Genomic DNA, 20361 nt, shown 5'->3' with positions numbered 1-20361 from the left:
AGAGATGTGAAAGCAGATTTCCCTGTCTTGTTCCCAATCTTAAGTGGAATACTTGTAGTTTTTGCCCATTGAGTATGATGTTGGCAGTGCATTTGTCATATATGGACTTTTTTATGTTTAAGTATGTTCCTTCTATTCCCACCTTGCTGAGAGTTTTTTTTTTTATCATAAATGTGATAGACATTTATGTGTTTATAAATACAAACATGTGATTGCATGTCACAATGTATTTAATGTGTGGCTCAAGAAAACTATTCTTCTTTCAGTGTGGCCCAGAGAGGTCAAAAGATCAGAGATCCCTGGTTTATTCCTTCCAGTTATTATTTATCATAGTTACTGCATTCTTTATTTCTGACTGAAACTTTTTTATAATTTCTATGTATTTTTTCATGCTGTTGATTATCCTTAAAATCATTATTCTAAACTCTCTAACTGATAAGCTGTGTACTTACATTTCACCTAGTTCTCTGGAAAATTCATTCATTCTTTCATTTGGAGTCCATTTCTTTGTCTTTCCATTTTGGCTGCTTCTTTGTATTTTCCACCTTAAATGTTAAACTAATCAACCATCAATCTGATCAGGTGTTAATCTAATCTACCCATAATCAGCTGTCAGGCTTAAGTACCACAGTGTGGGGCAGAGTAACTCCTGCACTGCAGGGCTATTGCTTCCCCTCAGGCTGATGCCACTGAGAGAGGAGTGCTCTTCCTGAGAAAGATGACTCCTGTAGTGTGGGGGATGACTCAGCACAGGGATCTGCTGTTCTAATGGTGGTTGTTCTCTCAGTTCTTTCTCCAGAGCCACCAATCCCAGACTCTCCTCAAGTGTCTCTAGTTCACTCTGCCCTCCCTTTCCCAGCACCCAGAATAAATGGCTCCAAACAAAATTTTGTGTGTTGTCCCTTTAACAGGCTCTCTGCATCTCCAGCCATCTCTCCCTGGCCAATAGAACCCCTGCTGCTTTTTAACAACGGGATGTTATCTGGGTTCTGTCTGGCTCTGGTATTGTAGGCTGGTGAGCCCAGCTTGGGGTTTAGATCCCACATTTCTCAGGGAAAACCCCTGGCCACTGGAGTATCCCTTCAGCACGTAATCTGCCTCCCGTGGGAGCCCAGCCAGCTCTCTCATGCCTCCTCTGTACTCTCTAACAATCATGTCGTGCTGAAGTGTTTCTTCTGTCTGTCCATGGTTGTAAGGTTTCTCTCCAGCTAGTGTTCAGTTCATTATTCAAGATGATTTCTGTACAATTTAGTAGTAATTCAAGATTGGTCCTGGGAGGAGGTTAGTGTAGCTTTCAGTTACTCTTCTGCCATCTTGGATCTCTCCATCTTAAATATTCAGTAATTTTAACACATGTAAACATTAGTGTTTTTGGGTTTTTAAAGCTAACTTTGAGGGCTCCTCTGGGGCACACCCTGGACCTTAGGTCCCTGATGTACTTGCCCTGGCCCACTGGGAGCTTTTAAGGATGTAGGGGCAGCCTGAGTAACAAAGATCCTTGTCCCTTGGTATTTTGCCACATGGGTCATTCCCTCACTTATAGTAGAATTTGATTTGAGAACTTTGGGCACAGCATGGTTTTTTAGAAGAATTTATTTTGAAATAATAGGAAAAATATGAGTTGCAGGAAAACTGTAAAGCACTCCTTCATCCACACATACAGAGACACTTATTTTTTTCTAAATCATTTGAGAGTACATTGCAAATACAATGGCCCTTTACCACTTTTTTCCTAGCTTTATTAAGGTGTAACTGAAAAAAAAAGGTAAGATAATTAAAGTGTACAAAATGATAATTTTCTATAATATGCACTGCACAGCACTACTCTTTGTATGACATTTCACACTTGCTTGATTCAACTGACTTCGGTTTCCTCTCCATGAAACTCACCCATTTTCTTGGAGGGGCTCAATGGTGGAACTAAACAGAGGAAGCAGAACCAGGCCTGAAAATCAGAGTAACTGACCTTTATACACCCAACCAGTGCTACAGCTATAAAATCTTACCGCAAATACCACACTATATACTTGCTCTAATAATGAAAATTTAGATCAATGAACCGTCAAATTGTGTGCCAACAAAGAGAGGCAAATGCTGAAAAGAGAGGGCGGAACCTTCAAAATTCCTGCCCTTTCTCCTGAATTCAAGGTGGTCAGCTTCTCCATGGTGCCAAGGGTGCTGTATTGTTTTCCAGACTTTGATTTTTCAGCAGCTATTGACGATCCTGGATGTATTCGAAACAGCTTGAGTGTATATATCTTGGGCTAGTAAACATTTCATACAATCAGCTTCATATTTTTACCCCCTTCAAATACCCAAATGTGATCAAAAAAGGCTTTATTCATATCAACACTATTCTACAGGACCAAATTGATCTGTATTTTCTTATATATTCTGGAAGGAAAAAAAAATCCCACACATAATTTGTTGTTTCATTCTGGCTACACAATTAAGATATTTTTTTTTCTGGGAAACTAAAGTTTGCAAATGCAATAGATATGTGTGCTTGATATCATCCTGCATTTGTAAATTGCCCAGAATTCTTTGTCAAGACTAGCCTAAGAAAGAAAGCTACCCTACCCGGAAAGGGAAAGCATGGTTTCCCTTGGTTTTTTAACCATGGGAAATAATACACAATACACAAATAATACACAAACTCTAGTCTTTGAGGTCTAGTGTAGCATCCTGTCTTCCCTTCACTAACACTAAATGGACATGATTAACTGCCTCATCTCCAATTGGTTAAAGCCACAAATTATTGCAAACTGTCAAACCAAGAGTCTATACAAATTTCCTCTAACAATTTGGACACACCATTCAAGTGGTCAAACTTTAATACACCAGTAATCTGTCAAATAAAAAAGAATCAAATCAATAGATTCTTTTTAATAAACATAGATGTGTGTTAGTTAAAAATACTTTTGTACTTGAAATTCATCTCTCTGGAAAAAAATGGGTATAAGTGAGATTAAAAATATTTATCCTTAATATTTTTTTACCAAAATGTTATGTCTTTAAATTTAAACTCCAGTATCATAGGAACACACATATTTTTTTACTATCATTATTATTAAAATTTTGCAAAAACATAACATTAAAAATCTTTTTTCTTATACATTTTATGCCATAAAAGACATGATCAAAATGGTGAGTTTCCAAATAACATGAATAATGCATTTACCCTTTATCCAAAGCAAATCTATTTTGTTCTTAAGAGATGTTTAATCCATTCTCTCTCTTTCTTTCTCTCTTTTTTGAGTGGAGCAAAGGAAGGCATTGAGGGATTTACACTTAGAATTGTTATTTAATGTGGGCATATATTTGACTTGTGATTATACAATAATTGTTCTAGTAATTTTGAGTTTAGATGGGGTCATAAATTTTGATATGAATGAAAAGCAAATTATATTTCTGTTAATATTCAAGGTTACCTTTTTGGGACATAATTATTAAAAGGTATTCTTCATTATGCTATGAGAAATGTGGAGCCCATGTTAAGAAATTTTTTCCTACTTATATGTATATAAATATTTACTCCAGAAGTAACAGGTCTACATTTGTAGAACAAGTTTCAAAGAAGAGCCTAAGCTTTCATAAAACGTGGATAGAGAAACTTAAAATCCTTTCACTACCCTATACTCCCCAGCCTCTTCCATCAGAAAAAGTTCTCAATGGTTGAATTTAATCACTATCTTAGGATTACTGAGAGTGAAAGAAAAGACAGAGCTCATTTAAGGTTTCCTTTATAGCTTCCCGGTGTTTGCTTACATCCTAGTCACTGGAGCAGCAATGGCCTGGGGCTGCCTCTGCACTGAGTGGTGCCTTTGAACTGGGAGGATTCCAGGGCTGGGAAATGACAGCAGCTCTCCTTTATGCCTTCTTCCACTTCCTTGGTGTACTTACTTCTCTCTAGACACGTCTTTCCTTGCTACCAGGGCAGTAATAATACCTTTCAGTAAAGTAAGGTTGGGAGGTGAACACAGGGGAAAGGCTCAAAGGCTGTGAACTTGCATTTTAATCTTAAAGCTCCATGTGGTCCATCTTAGTTTATCAGGAGAACACTTTGGGATTTTTCAGCTGAAGTGCCAGCAAATGATAAAGAGCGTGCTTTCCCCCCCGCCTTTCTTCTTTCCATTTTTCCCTTGTGGACTCACTAGGGGTAAAGGTAGACATGGTAGGTGACTGGTTATGTTCCCTCTTTGTTTTAAGTGACTTTCTGGCCAACGATCAGGGAAGACTCTTCCTTTGGTCAGAACCAGAATTGGTACATTTAAGACGACAATAAGGGTTTGGAACTCCAAGTGTCAGAAGTCAGTTAGGAAGCATCCAAGAAGTTCTTTGATTTTTCTCCTTAAAGATAATAGTAAATATTGTAATGATCAGCTATTAACCACTTTGTTTTCTCAGCTCTCTGGCTGGTGAGGTCTTTTTTTCTTGGACTATTATAAATAATGAAGAAGACTCTGAAGAAGTTTGACCCTTCTGGCCACTACCTTATGAGAGATGAACAAAAAGCTCTGTCCATGTTCAAATTCCAGGGAGATAACCCATGAAGCCTACAGAAAAGGACTCATGATTCCAGTGACTTAAAATGTCATAAGGAGGAACAAAAGGGAACATTGTATAATGAAGAATCACTTAAGTATCATGAGCTGAGGATTATGATGAACAACCACTGTATACCTAACATGTAATTTTAAAAACGACTCAGTGCCTTTAAGGAAAAGTCGGGGCCTCAAACATGTGTTACAATTTAGTTTATGACATTGGAGAATGCATGAAAGGAAAACATGATGATCAGTGTACTTTTGTTTTGTATCATATAAAGTAGTAAGGACATTGGGAGTTCTCTTCACTCTTTCCTTCAGAAGAGTACTGAATATCAGCTAATGTAGAGAAGACAAGAAGGAATTGATGGATAACTAGCACTCTTGAACTTCAAACTTTGAATGTTTCCTTAATGCAGAGAAGGAGAAAGCTGAGAACACAGCCCATAGCTGACTTCAACTTTTTCTAAATGTGACCAGCACTAAGACTGATGTTTTATAGGATGGAACTGAAGAAATCTTAGGACTGGGTGATGCCACCTAATTATTAAGTTCAAATTACTTTAGAATCTTAAAAGCTCATTCACAATATGCCTCTTCCTAAGCTATGTACTTTCATAATGAATGTAAGCATTCAGAATAGTAATAAAAATAACCACATGTAGTTCTTATACAAATAAATAATAATCATAAACAGGGCTGCCTAGAACTGGACTTGGCTTGCTCCTTATTCAAGTGAGAAATTTCCCTTTTCACTGACAGATTTGCCAAACCATTCAATTTAATGTTGAGAACACTGCTTTGTTTCTCCTGAATTGCTAAATCTACTGTAGTCTAAAACCCTTTGAGATTTCGCTGTACTCAATTTACTTGTATAGAATATATAAAGACATTATTTTTTATAAATTTCTAAATGCATTACTGCTTTTAACACTCCTTTTAAGTATAGTTGCCTGCATTAGAAGTTTTCCATGCATTACCTAGTTCAGATAAAGTTTAAATAACATTTTTAATTTCATTCCTCCTTTAATTTAAGAAGGTATTCATTCTCAAATTCAAAGCCTTACAATATTGAAGTTTTGGGGAAAAGACCTTTAAAGATATTGCTCGAGAATGTTTTGTTGAAGAAAACAGGTATCACTTAAAGTATTACAAGAATCCTAATCACAGTTCCCTATGGAAACAAAGTTCCAGAATTTTACAAGAGTTGTCCAATGGAAGTAAATCCAGGTTCAAAGAGACAAGAAGAAAGGAGTAATTTTTATTCAGCACATGCATGATTTGCTATAGCAATTTTGAACCCCTTTGTTCTGCCAGTTGTGACTCAGAAAAGAAATAGATGTTTCTGTGAAACTCATCCCCTGAAAACAGAGATGAGAACAAGTAAATGAGTGAGAGCTGATCGAAATTCAAGTCACTTCGTAAAGAATTTGCACACAAGATGAATTCTCACAAGTTTGTAAGCTTTTCCAAAGTCTAGCTTTCATGAATATTGTTTGAACAAGTTGTATGGAATGCAGTCTGTGCCCTATGGAATAGCATACTTTTTATTACCAAGGTGGGATTTTTTAGGATTACCAAATAACAGGGTTCAATAGTAAAACAGCTGAAAAATCCAACAATCTGGTCTAACCTGGGATGCTCTGTCTCCTCACAGCCAATGCTCCATCAGGCGGCTTTGTCTGGCTGGCGGATTTAGTGTAGGGACTCTCATCTGCAAAGGTACAATGAAGGGTTTGGTTAATTTCCATCCAGTTTCTAATGCAGTGAAGATTTTTAGAGGATTGCAGTCCTTCTGCCAGAGAGAGGTGATATGGTATGGTACAGTAGAAAGAGACAGTAGACCTCAGTACTGACCTCAGCTTAGCTGTGGGACAAGTTATTGAAAATGCCCTGAACATTGATTTCTTCTCCTATAAAAGAGGAATATATATATATTTTCAACCTCTTAGGATTGTCAGGATCAAGCCATAGTGCACATAAAGGCAAAAATGGTAAGAAGTATGCAAATATAAAAAGCAAATTATTTGCCTGTGGGCTACTTTCATTGACAAATAAGTATCAGTGAATATCAGAAACAGGAAGGCAGAGAAGGAATAAAATGGCTCAGTGGGCACTAAGAATAATCAGGTAGAAGAACAAAGGAAATGAAAGGAAATGTTATATTTTAGGTAAGCAGATGACAGATTATTAGTATTGCAGGGAAATAAAGAAACAGAGTTAGTGGGTTCTAGAAAGTGTGAACTGGCATCCAGGGCCCAATGGAGGAAACAGGGACATTCAGAGTAAGACCAGAGGAGGGAGGTTAAGAGCAGGGAAGGAATGATGGTTTGGCAAAACAAGAGGTACACTGCAGTGAGCTGATTTGCCTTTTAGAAAGAGATGAGAATAATCTGCAGAACCATAAAAAACAACTGAAAAGACAGAAGCTCAGTATACCTGTGAGAGGTAGGCATGAAGCAAAGTAGGTGACAAGATGTTAGAGATGATGGATTCATCAAATTTGAGTAAAATAATTTTGTTAAATCTAGAAAAGAATTTACTGGCTTGGAACACAGGAGTAATGATCTAGGATGGTGAATGTTAGAGTTAAAGTAGAAAAGAAGAATTCTTCCTAGTCTGCATATGGACATTTGTTTAAAAGAGATGTTTGAGTAAATAAAGATGAGGATGTATGTAGTCTCAGTAGAAATAACATGAAATAATTATCTAGCACATCTAGTCAGGCTACATGACCCAAATGTTACTTCTGGACACTATAAGGTTGCTTTGTTGTTGTTAAAATAGGAAATCATCAAATGATTGAAAAGAACCACATTGTGCTTGGCAAACTACTAAATGTCACAGGGATTTAATTCAGCAACAAGGCTTTGTCCTGTGAAAACATTAATTCTCCCAACTAAGTGGTTTGTGTTTTAAAATTGAGCAACTTGATTTCTCTCTAGGACGTACTTCTGGTTGGAATGATTTATGATTTCTTCATAAAAACTAACAAGGTCTTTCTAAGCAATGACAAGAAGGAAAGATTAACACTGTTGTAAACTGCAATTAACTTTAAAAAATGGAAGTCACACTGTTTTATGTTTATAATCCATTTGTCACACAATTCTTTATATTTTTGCAACCATAAACTGCCAACTCTCAGATACCAATCCAATCAACAGCACCACTTTTGCTTATGCAGCGGTAACCTAGACCTTTGACTGTTTACTTTGCAAATGCAGTTTCGAGTATAATCACAAACAGCAAAACAAAAGTCTCCATTCGCCCCACCATTCTTACCTGAGCATTTGAGTGCTTTCCACAGTGCTGACTTAATAACCAGGCGATGTGCTTTACATACATACAGCATCTACTAAAACACATTTACTATGTGTTAAAATCTGGCTTCTTTATAAAGCCAATTAAAATATATTTTCTTTTATTATCCCCAAACTTTGGGACAGTATATTTATGAGTACAGAGCACTGGGCCAGGGATACAGATCATAACAACCAGTTTTAGCAATAGCATCTTGGAAAGCTAAAGGTTTTCCTCAGTTTTCAACTTGTCAAGAGTCCAGCCAATTAAAATCTTGGTTTGAATACAGTGTTAGATTTCTTAAAAAGCAGTAAGAGATTTTCCCAGGAGATGCTGATTTTTTTTGTACTTGATACTCTATTTTAAGAAACCATTTTAAAGAAATTACACATTTTGTATTACAGAAGTAGTCAACCCTGGTGAAATTCTTTTCTCATTTAAGAGTATACTGTATTTGAAAATAGAGCTGAGACAGTCTAGTTATGCACATCCTGCAGAGGTTGAAACTGAATTGCGGATGGCCACCTGGCCAGTGCCCGTCCTCATTCTCATTGCTCAGTGTCCTCACCAAAATAGGCAGAAGTAGACAATCATCTAGAAGCCAAAAGTTGTATTGGTCAAAGAACCAGACTGCAATAAATTCTATATTATCTAAAAATAGCTTGCCAAAGTCCATCAGGGTGAAAGCAATAATTCCTAATGCGAGTGAGGCAGAATCTTGGCAACATTTATCAGGAGAGTAAAAGGACAGCACAGCAACAGAGCAGCAGGGCATCACTTCACATTTGTTGTAGAGGAACTTTTCCTAAGAATACCTCTTCATTTTAAGTCTGGAAGAGGTGTTATGAGCCTTTTATAAAACGCAACTTATCACACAATGAACACATCAACTCTCATCATGTGATTTACTCAGTGTCAACCCTTGATTCAAACTTTGTTTGAAAATAGAAGTGGAGGGAAGACACTGAATGATTCGGTGGCAGATGGTCCCATAATGGGATGCTAAAGGACAGCAATGCCTGGGGTATATTTTTAATCCCTGAGCATAAAGTCATGGAGAGCTATGGAACCCTCTGTCAGAGTTTCTCATCGGCCTTTAATGGACATTTGTAGACATATCACTAGCATTTCATTATTGTAAGAGATGATCTAGATCACTCTTTCATTTTATAGTTAGAGCCTGAGGCCCAGAGAGATAAATTTATAGGACATACCTAGAGTACATCTAGAGTGCATTTGTTGTATTTTTATTCTCAAACTCTTTCCTCTTTATGAATTTCCTCTTGGATGGACAATGAGATTTGCTAGGTTAACAGGTGCACATTTCTGTATCACACAGGCAAGCGAATGGACCCAGCGCTCCAGTGGAGACCTTGCATAATGCGAGTTAATTCCTATGGAGAAGCCTGCGAAAATGAGCGAGCACAGCCGTGTGTATATATCATATGTGTATATAAAATCCATTCCTCTCTCCTCCGAATATTTGTTTGCCTAAAATGGACTACACTTAAATTGCACTATGGAACCAATTTATACTTGTTATTTCACTTTTTTTACAAACAAAATAATAAAGTACTAATACAATTCACTGTTCCTTAGTAAGGGCCTCAAAATTTCATAGAATTATAAGATCTATGTTAACATTTCTTTATCAGTAAGGCACTAACTAGACCTTCAAGTTCCATCCACTTACATGTGAATTAAAAACTGACCAAATAACAAAGAATCAGTCAGGAAATAATATTTCTAGAACAGTATCAGACACACAGTATGCATTCGGTAAATGTTAGATGAATGAGTTGTATTCAAGTTTTCAAACTAAAGCATTTATTGTAAGTAAGCCACCTGAAGAAAGTTGAACATTTGTTATGAGCTGTCCTCCCCTACCTCTGACTTGTTCCCAAGGTGTATAGCCTATGCCATTCGAAGTAATGACACCATCCAAGAGATACTAAGTATTAACTTACAGCATGTTAAAAATCTGTGGCTCTTTACAAAATGGGTATTAAAATATTTCCTTTAATTTTCACTTAGACTACAGGAGGATTGATTGAACAATCTTTAAAATAATGCCTTCAAGAAAAAGAATTCTGACTTTCATACCACGCTCCCAGCCATGACTTTAATGGTGGGTCAAGGGATCCTTAATGGTATTAGCAAGGGATCCTTATGGGAATTCACTATAGGAGCAAAGCAGACGTTCAGCTGGTGAGCTAGTGCTCACTGAAGTCAATGTTGCAAGTCATCATTATGCCCATCTCGGTACAGAACTGTCAGTCTTTTCTAATGACATCTTAGCAGAGAGATAATCACTGTCACACATGACTGCTACCCACTGTCAAAGGGGCTGCATAGTGGTCATAACCAGGAAGAGCATGGGACCCTTTCCAGTGTTATCCCACGAGGTGAGAGAAAATCCCCTCCATTAAGTGAAAAATCGACACCGTAACAGAGGAACAGAAAAGGCTTAGTCCAGCATATATTTAAAACAGAGTGGAAAGATGGGGTGAGGGGCTCAAACCATCTGCCCCCATCATTCCCTCCATTTTGGCCAATCTCCTCAAGTGCCAAACACAGGAGAGGCAAACACAGACTTTGTTTTGATTACATGTTCCAAGTGAAGCTGGTTTTATAAACTCACAAAGCAAGCAGCAGGCACCTAAGGAGCCATGCTTCATTCTGCATCACAACCAAAGCCCATGTTGGAGCTGAATCACATCTTGTGGGATGGACTCAGGTCCCCTCAGGTCATGACCTAGAGTGGTTGCCTGGCATCAAATGGCTCCCACGTGTAATCAGGCTGGTTCTTGTCTCCCCATCTCCTGCCTCTCCCACTCCCAGGGTCTGGGCTTCCCAAATGAACCGGATATGACTGTGGTTTCAAAAATCTCTAGCTGTGTTCAGGGCTTTGTTGAAGAAAAAAAATTTAATTTCCTTTGGCTGAGACTAATCAGCCTATGCTAAACAATTCCTAGCAACTAATTATGCACAATTGAGGCACCTGCTAAGCCAGCAGATCCCTTAACTTCTTGATGAGGAAAAAAATTTTAAAAAGGCACTTTGTGCAATTAAACATTATGACCATTTCCTAGCAGTGGGGAGACAGGCGGCTCACACAACAGTGTTCATGCACGCCATTACGAACTTGGAAGAAAACTCTGTTTTCGTGAATGAACAAAATGAAATCCATTGTGAAGGCAATAATATGCCCCTTGAAGTCAATTACATTCCATAAATTTTAGTGCCTACTACGTGCAAATTAAGAATCAATTGCATAAAAGATAATAAAACTTTAAGTAGAATGGTGACTGAGGAATCCTTATTACTTCATAGGTTTGAGACAGAAACATGTGCTTCATTAGCGGAGGGGGAAATGACCATGGACTTGGGATGCTGGCAGAGGCGGGGAGTGGGAGGGGAAAGGGAGCATCACTGCAATGAATTTATCTCGAACTTTGCAACCAGAAAAACCAAGAAACAGGCCCTTTTAATTTGCAGCTAATGTGGAGGTTTTGTGTACTGTGGGACCATCATCTTTTCAGTCCTCAGGGCCCGTGAACATTTCATCTCAGCCCAGCACAAACATCTTGCATGCTGGCTGTCTCATGCAGACACTAGATTTCCAGTTTTGTTTGCCACCTTGGTGGTTTGATGGCACACTAAAATTTAAGTTAAGCAAGATTTCCTGAAGGGCAGCTGTCAAACAGTTTTGATAATAGGATTTATACAAGTACGTCTTTCTGTTCTTGTTAAAATAATGTACAGCTCAAAGCATAGTGTCTTGCATAATTTAAAGAAATGCAAACTCAACGATTTGGTCAAAGACTCCACTTCAACCTTAACTAGTTCTTAGTTCCAGGTTAAAAAAACACTGTCTTTCTAGGGTCATACAAAAACTGGACCCCCCAATCTTTCCTTCAGTCACAGGTTTCTGGGTCCTGCATAGTCTCAGCTCTGTTGTGCTGGCACACTGAGGCTATGGCGGATAGCTGCTTACAACTAATCTCACTGACAATGAATTTTCACCTCCTTCCTTAATGGGATGCAGTGGTCCACACAGCTCGTCTCAAACCAGAAGGGAGAATGATCTGAGCTTGAAGGCAGGAGGCAGAGGCAGCCTCCTCTGTGCTGCTCCATTGTGGTCCCTTTCCTGTTAAGAGATGGATTCCTCCGCCCACCCAATGGTCCACCTTGGATCCACTTCCTTCCTGCATTTTGTTATTTGTCTTGCCTTCGCATGGCATTGACATCTCTCCCTGACTCTGCATGGTTTCTTATAGTTTTATAATCTAGACCCAAATGTGCTTTATATTATTAAAGGGGATCAGGTCTTTAGCTTTTGAACATTAAAAAGAAAATCCAAACAGAACACAAATTCATTTTTAAAACACATGTCCAGTGGCTTCTTCACAATGATAGAATGCCCTCAAATTATATTAAACACAATCAGGCAAGCATTTCAGGGATTAAATGCTACAGCTAAAACACTGCCTCTCATCCGTCTTTCTGTTGGAAGAACAGCCAGGTCCAGAGCAACCCATTGCTCTGACAGTCACAGCGATGCCATTTTACGGTTCAGGCAACTTTCAAATGTGGTTCTGTGGCTCAGTATTTTTCCTTCTTTTTCTTTATCTTTGTTCACAAAGTTTGTGTGAGCTGAAACAAATGTCAACTGCTGGCAAGTTAATTTATACAAATCAATGACCAGAGAGTTACTAGTGCTGATAAATTTCTAAATGGAAAAAAAAAGTGTTACCACCACCGTTTGACTCAGTTTCCAATACACAAGCTGAAAGTCTGTTTCTACACCTTGCGTCCCGGCATTACAGAAAGGGAAAAGTGAATAGAGGAGCACTTTGTAACCTTGAGTAGCATGTTGGAGCTAGGAGAACAGACGACTCCCTCAGGGCCATTGATGAGGCTGAGGCCCAAGGACCATGTGTGACTGCCTCTGTGCGCCAAGACCCACTGGGTGACTCCCGACGCCCTCCTTCATGTTGATGGGTGCAGTGGCCTTGGAAACAATGCTCCAAAGGATGTTTCCAAAACGTTGAGGAAAAGTAAGCTTTTTCCAGGAGTCTATTTTAACGAATAATCAAAACAGTAAAACTACAGGTGAGAGTTTGTGATAATGAAGAAAATGGATTTAGCCAGAAGTTATCAGAGTGCAAGGCAGAGGGAAGGAAAAGTAAACCTCAGGTTGAAGACCCTGGCTGTATGTAAGGGATGTAAATTATATGAAGAAATATTAGGGCTTTATTCTAATCTTATAACATGTAGATGTTTCTTTCATTATATACCAGCACCATTGGTTTCCTCTACAAGTAATTCAAATAATTTCTTATAGACCCTTTATTTCCAAATTTGTGTATCATTCAATTAAGTAGTTCAAACAGACGTGTCAACCAGAAGACTTTTTTAAACATCACTGATACCAATAATGCTGTAACAATGATAGCCAACACTCATTGAGCACTCATTGAATGCCAGCATGAGTCTAAGTACTTTAGATGTATAACCTCATTTCTTCTCACAATAACTTAATAAAATTAAAATAACAGGGAAAGATAGGTTCACTTTACAAAAGGAGTCCTGGTTTTAAGGAAGAACTTGCCTTGTTCATCCTAAATAGTAGATTCCAAGGGGACTTTTAAATGAAACTGCTATTATGCTATAATGAAGACTAGAGTGGATGTACTACATGCTCAGCACTGTGCTTAGCACCTCCTGTATAAATTGTCGATACTTACAACAATGTAACTGCACAGGTATAATTATACCACTTGAAATATGAGGACACAGAGGTTTATAAAGATGAAATGATGTTCCTAAATGTTCGGAAGAAGAAAAGTGCAGAAATGAAGCTTTAACTTATGTGTCTTTATAGAGTCTGCTCTTTGCCACAAGGATATACTATTTATCAAAATTTGATTCACATATTTTTTGAAGTGTGTGTGTGGGTGTTGTAGGTGTAGTGTGTCTGGGCTTATCCTGCGTGACTATATGTCACTGATGGCGGGACTTGAGGCTGCACCTGAAGATATCCTGGAATTTCAGGTTAGAAAAGAAAATATTTCTCCCAGTTTATAGATCTCACTTCATTGTCATGATTTCTTGGTTTAATTTATGATATAACATTCGAGGTTTTTCCTGGCACATTAACAAATCATCTGAAAGAATGCCTTTTAGCCAATAAGCCCCAAGCATTATAGGAGATGCAGTCCGGCTGGATTTATCTAACTCCTCCACTCTGTGCCAACCATTCTCTACTGATAGAACATTTATGAACTGGATCCTCCTACACATGGTTTATCATCTTAAAATGAATAAGTAGTGGGGCACTCTCCTTTCTCTTTTAGTATTCCAGGTAACATGTTCATAGCCTGCTGCTTATAATATCTCAAACCTTTCATTAGTGTCATGCTGCTGGAGGGAGAAAATAAATCTCGGACCAGGGGACATCTAGGAATGCAGTGAAGAAAACGGTGGCATGACCTGTGCAGCTGGCAAATGAGACCATCGAGTCTGTCTTTGCTCTGGCTCTGCCTCTCAAGCCCATGTCTTCGAACAGCCAGGCTCCGGAGCAGGGGAGCTGCACCCTCAGTTCTCAGGCTCAGGAGTACCTTCTCGGCAGCTGAGTCACTGGGCACACAGGTGTGGGCTTTTCCCTCGACTTTGGAATTTCACAGGGAGCCTTTGAGACCCAGGTGATTAACAGACCCATTAGCCATTCCTCCCAAGATTGACACCTCTTCCAGCCTTGGCTTATATCAGGACCTATCTCAGAACTCATTTTTTTATAGTTTTGAAAATTCCTAGATTTAACCCAATTTCTAAGTGTGAGCCAGTCTCCTCACATACCATTTTAGGAGCCAAACCTTCTTGCCACGAGGGTGGGAGGTGAGGATCACATGTGGATCCCCTGGGAACAACGTATTTCATACATATGCCTTGGGTTTTCACATATTTTGCTTTATTAATTCATTGCTAGGTCAAGTGATAGCAGATGACTGATTATCAAACAGATGACATGTGTTTTTAGTGCATGATTAAAGTGGGATTTATCATGGCTGTCAGAATCCAGGGAGTCTGTGATTACTGTTATTTAAAGCTGTACACTGGACATTCTCTGGTTTTACGGTGAGAGGCAGTGATTACACGAACAAAACCTTATAAGGGTGTTAGACCAGAAGTGATTTTTTTATGGCAAACACTAGACCCATTTTTAAAGCACTAAAACTTTACTTTATCTGGTGGGCGATGGAGCTGAGTGATAGATAAGAGCCAGCAGGGAGGCCACAGTGGCAACCACATGTCTCCATGGTAGTGCTTCCTCTACCACCTTGTAACTATCAACCTGCTTATCTCCATGGTATGAACTCCCTTGAGAGAAGATTTACTTTCATAGTCATAGACGTTATTATCCCCATTTTCACAGGTGAGAAAACTGAATCCCAGGGAAGTTAAAAATCTGTCTGAGGCTAAGCAGCTAATAAGTGGCAGAGACGTGATGCTAACCCAGGACTCTGACACCAAAGGCCGTTCTTTTCCCAGCATTACTGCCCTGCTTCAGTGAGCAGTTTGCACAACGAAACAGCCAAAGAACCCTCAGTGGGAGGACAGTCTGTTCTCTGCCCATTGTAAAGAAATCTGGGTGTTGCCTAAACCTGTGTCCCACTTTCTATTGTTATGAGGAGGTGGATACAGGACACATGTTTTTTTCAAGGCTATGGACTACCATTTGCTGAGCTTTTAATTGGAAAAATTCACTGATATTAAATGGTCTATTATGAGTCAATTTGCCAGGGGCAAAAGAAAAATTAAAACCCAGGTACCTAGATTTAATAGTTCAAAGATTATCAAATTATCTTCATTTGCTTCTGAGACAAATTATTCAGACATACAACTTCCTTATGAATTACTTGCTTGTCTAACTCTCCTTGGGTTCTGTCTACTTCATCAACTTTACTACTTTGCCCCATAAATCTTGCTTGAACAAAGATTCAGCTCTTATAGTTAATTAGGGTGAACAAGGAAAATGCAGTTCAACTCCACAAAATGTGAATGTTTAATTTTGAATGATTTTGCAGCATTATACTCAATAGGACTCTTCCAATTTTCCAATTAACAAGTTACTGACATTTACAAACACCTAGCATAACAGAAACCTTTTCCTTCTATCGCTGTCTGTTAGTTTCATTACTGAATTTTGGGTTGGCTTTCAGGACACTTCACTCATGAAAGTAATCATGGAACTATTGGATTCTATCAGCAATAATACCTTAGAGGAGTTTCATTTATAATAAATGAAACTTTCTCAGATTCATTCTCAATAGCCATGTAATTTGCCTTAAGGTATTTTAAAATCACATCATCAAAGCTTTAGAAGGGTACTCTTACACATTTAACTCTGAGTTGCAGTATATTTTATAACAGATTTTTATGAAATATAATATTGACAGAACAACAGGCAACTCAGGATTTTTCAATGTAAATATTGTTTAAAATTTCTAGGTAAGTCTATCAATGCCATATGAGACAATCAGAAAGGTATATATCCACAGATACAGGCACACATACATACAATGTCTGACCTGAAAAAGTCCAGTCATTGTTAATATAATGAGAACAGTTTGAGTGACGTCTATGTAACCTGGCAGTCAAGGAGAATGGACTGGAATATGCATGTGTGAACAATGACGACTTCACTGTACTAGACTGTGGGGTTGGTGGACACCTTTGAGTGAGCATATGTTCTGTGTGGCCATTGCATTCAAAATGACTGAGTGAGTAGAGTAACAAATCTGCATCAAATTTTGTGTTAAGTTTGAACATTCCTCCATGGAAACTATTTGGATGATTCAGAAGGCTGCAGCTATGGGCAACTGGTGATCGACACCTTCATCATGACAACATGTCCGTTCATGTATCACATCTCATGAAGACATCTCATGATGTTTTCTGGTGAAACATCAAATCACCCAGGTGACTCAGTCCCTCTACACCCCAGATTTGGTGCCAGGTGACTTCTGGCTTTTCCCAAAACTAAAATCACGTTTAAAAAGGAAGAGATTGCAGACTGCTGATGAGATTCAGGAAAAGATGATGGAGTAGCTGATAGTGATTGGGAGATCTGTGTCAGATCCCAAAATGCCGACTTTGAAGGGAACTGAGGTGTCACTGTCATATGTACAATGTTTTTTTGCATCTTCTATCTTCAATAAATGTCTCTATTTTTCATATTACATGGCTGGATACCTCTGGACAGACCTTGGATATTTCACAGATGTAGTCATCCATATATATGTATCTATTTATGAGCACTTTTAGGAAGAAGTGCACATATGAACAGAAGAACTCAAAGGACTCCTTACCCCTAAGATATCCCTTCTGTCCTTCAGGGCAAAATACAATGGGTGGAAGTTGGGGACCACCAGCTTTATCCTAGTGACTTCTTATTGAGCCCTGCAGTAGAATGACCAAGAGCTCAGGGCTAATGGCAAGACCTATGATGGTACAGAGTTTCTGTAACATTCCAGAAATTTCAATTTTTACAAACTATATGCAAATTCATGCACTATTTATATAGTTTATAGACATTGGAATTCTCCATTTAGGATTGCTACATTCTATCAAAAGATGCTGTAAGAGAAGTTGTAATTTAGCTTGGAGACAGCCTACAAATATGTAATGCAGGTAGAAAAACAGAACGGTTATGGGAGAAATTTGTTCAGCTCAGTGGTCCAAAGTGAACAATTCAGGCACAGCATAGCAGACACTGTTGAGGTGGGCATGACTACCATTTGACAAGTACTGTCTACATATCCACTGCATAAAAAAGTAGCTTAGAAATATTATATGTGTGCATAGATCTACTGAACAATTTGGGTACTGATTTTAAGTGTGGCTTGCCGTCACATTTCCCCACTGTAGTAAAACTGCAGCCTTTATTGACTTCTATTTTGTTTAAGACAAGCTTAACAAAACACTTGATATTTATTGTGGTAGAAAGAGTAAACAACACATAATGGTTATTCTGGGTACAATAAAGCTCAGATATTTGCTTCTTTGACAATTAGGGATGTGTTGCTTGAGATAAGTAGAAGCATTTGTACATTATCTGAAAAATGTCACATTTATGTAAACAGAGACCATAAAACTGAAATATGCAAGTATCACTGGTGCTACTCCTGTCAGCATCTTCCCTCTGTGAAACAATGTCAAGGGCTACTGTCTTTATTCCAATTATGAGAGGTTTTAGCTGAAAACCTATTAGGTCAAAAATTCTGTGTTAAATCAAGTGTAAAGCTTTGCCACCTTTCTTAAATATCTACAAGCTTAATTGAAAAAAAAATGTTTCATTTGGTGAAGAAATACCAGAAAGCCCCAAGCAACTTGCATAATTAGACCATCTTTTTTCATTTCCTTTAATCCTCTTTTTCTTTAGACCCCAGAACTTCCTTTTTGCACTGCATATTTATGTGTAACTGAGATGTAGTATAATGTAAAGGCTGAACTCATTCTAAGAGCCCTCAGAAACATTTGAGGGCTAGCTGTTCAGTGAATGTCTGTCACACTTAAGGACTGGATATATATCCACTAAATTACCTCTTGTCATTTAAACTAAATCCTGTAGGCCTATCACAAATTTTAAAAATATAGAAGAGGCAGACATTGACCACATTTGATGTTTTTTGCAAAGACAAGCCAATTGGATATAAGTGAGAGAAGGCAATTCCTTATTTTTCCTCTTGAACTTCTCTTCTTAGGGTTTTATAGCAACAGAGTGCATGTGCGTACTATCCCTACAGCGTTACACTCATGTAATGACTACCGTTACTCGGGTATATGACTGCAAACTGTTTGAACATAAGGATGTTGTAGAGTTAACGTGGTAATGTGGAAAGCACACAGGCTTTATATTCATAAAATGTTTGAACCCTGGTTTCTCTTTTTTCTTTGGGCAAGTAAAATAAATCCTTTAAGCCTTGATTTTCTCACCTCACAAAAGGGAATAACAATAGCTATTTTTCCCACTTGAGAGAATGAGTTGGGAAAATGCATGTAAAGACCCTGGTAGATACCACATGCTCAACAGTAGTAGCTTCTTCATGCGCTTCTGGCCCAGTATGATTTCATGGGACCCTTGGGCCTTGACACATGTTAACTGATTGTATGTAGTGGAAATAAAAATAATGCAAATGGTGACTTTTAAAAGGCTAGAATTTGTCCTATTAATTTGTTTTTATTATACTGTGAGGGAAACACAGGTCCCAAACAACAGAACAAAACCTGCTGTTTCCACATAATGGAATCAATTAGAGATGAGTTCTGGGAGGGCTAAACACAACTCCTTAAAAATGTAGTTAATCCCAAAATTATACATGAAAACTATTAAGTATAAAACATAGCTTTAAAATGTAATAGAGCAGCCCTGGCTGGTGTAGCTCAGTGGATTGAGCACCAGACTGCTAACCAAAGGGTCACCAGTTTGATTCCCAGTCAGGACACATGCCTGGGTTGCAGGCCAGGACCCCTGCAGGGGGCGCACAAGAGGCAACCACACATTGATGTTTCTCTTTCTCTCCCCCTGCCCCTCTCTCTAAAAGTAAATAAACAAAATCTTTAAAAATATATATAATAGAGCAAATCCTCCCAGAGACAGAACTTAATCCCCTCTACTAGACACATAAGGTGGGCAAATGAATATTTTTTATGGTATTAGGATACTGTTTATTAATTTGCCATTTTTCTAGTGCCCTGGTGGCCCTAGAACTACAGCTCCTTGTAAAGATTTAAACTAGAATGAAGGAGATGATCTGCTCATCTGATGCTTTATATATAACCATCACTAATCACATAAATCTGGCTTTTATTTGATCCGTTAAGTATCTCCAGTGATATCACTTTGTACACAACCCAACTCTGAGATGCATACTCTGTCTACACATAGCACATTTCCTAGATGTTACTGTTAGGTTCAGAATTTTAATGAAATAATGTGAGAAACAACTGATTAACAAGGCAGCCACCCCTTTTAAATAATTTGTGTGCACTATTCTCCTTGTTTCACAAGATAAATGACAACAAAGGAGAGGGTAGGATCATTCCCAAGGTTGGAAACAACTATGAAAAAAGAAGAACTTCTTAATTTCTTTCTATAAGATTTTATTTTCAGAGTGAAATATGGCAAAAGGCGAGTACTCTTTGGCATTATAAATCATCTCCCAGATAGGAAGAGCAATCTGTTGGAAGGCTGCCCGAGGCACACCGATTTGTTCTCTTTTCCTGAATCACTATTAGGGTGCAATTATCCGTACTTTGCCATTTATAATGTGCACTTTATTGCCCAAATTTTTGAGGGGAAAATAAGGATGCACATTATACATGGGCAGTGCCTGAAATACCTTGTATCTGGTCTTGTGTTTTGTGACTATTTGTTACATAAAATTTCTTGTACCAAAATATGTTAAAAATAAATGCTAAAATTCCCTTATAATATGAAAAACAAGTA

At 38.2% G+C, this 20361-nt stretch overlaps 1 protein-coding gene across 9 annotated transcripts in view; it reads right to left on the bottom strand.

The window, feature by feature from the left end:
• The window catches only part of GRIP1 (glutamate receptor interacting protein 1), a 664666-nt gene that overhangs the window by 174076 nt on the left and 470229 nt on the right, over positions 1 to 20361 (bottom strand). For all 9 annotated transcript variants that reach the window (XM_036018708.1, XM_028532026.2, XM_036018706.1 and 6 more), the window contains exon 2: positions 6181 to 6261. In XM_036018708.1, coding sequence (XP_035874601.1) covers positions 6181 to 6261 — 81 coding nt within the window. The remainder of the gene's footprint in view (positions 1 to 6180; positions 6262 to 20361) is intronic.

The sequence above is a fragment of the Phyllostomus discolor genome, chromosome 2, assembly GCF_004126475.2.
Source record: "Phyllostomus discolor isolate MPI-MPIP mPhyDis1 chromosome 2, mPhyDis1.pri.v3, whole genome shotgun sequence".
In the NCBI taxonomy this organism is placed as follows: Eukaryota; Metazoa; Chordata; class Mammalia; order Chiroptera; family Phyllostomidae; genus Phyllostomus; species Phyllostomus discolor.
Note: the sequence above shows the minus strand (reverse complement) of the source record. Positions and strands in the feature narration are given on the sequence as shown.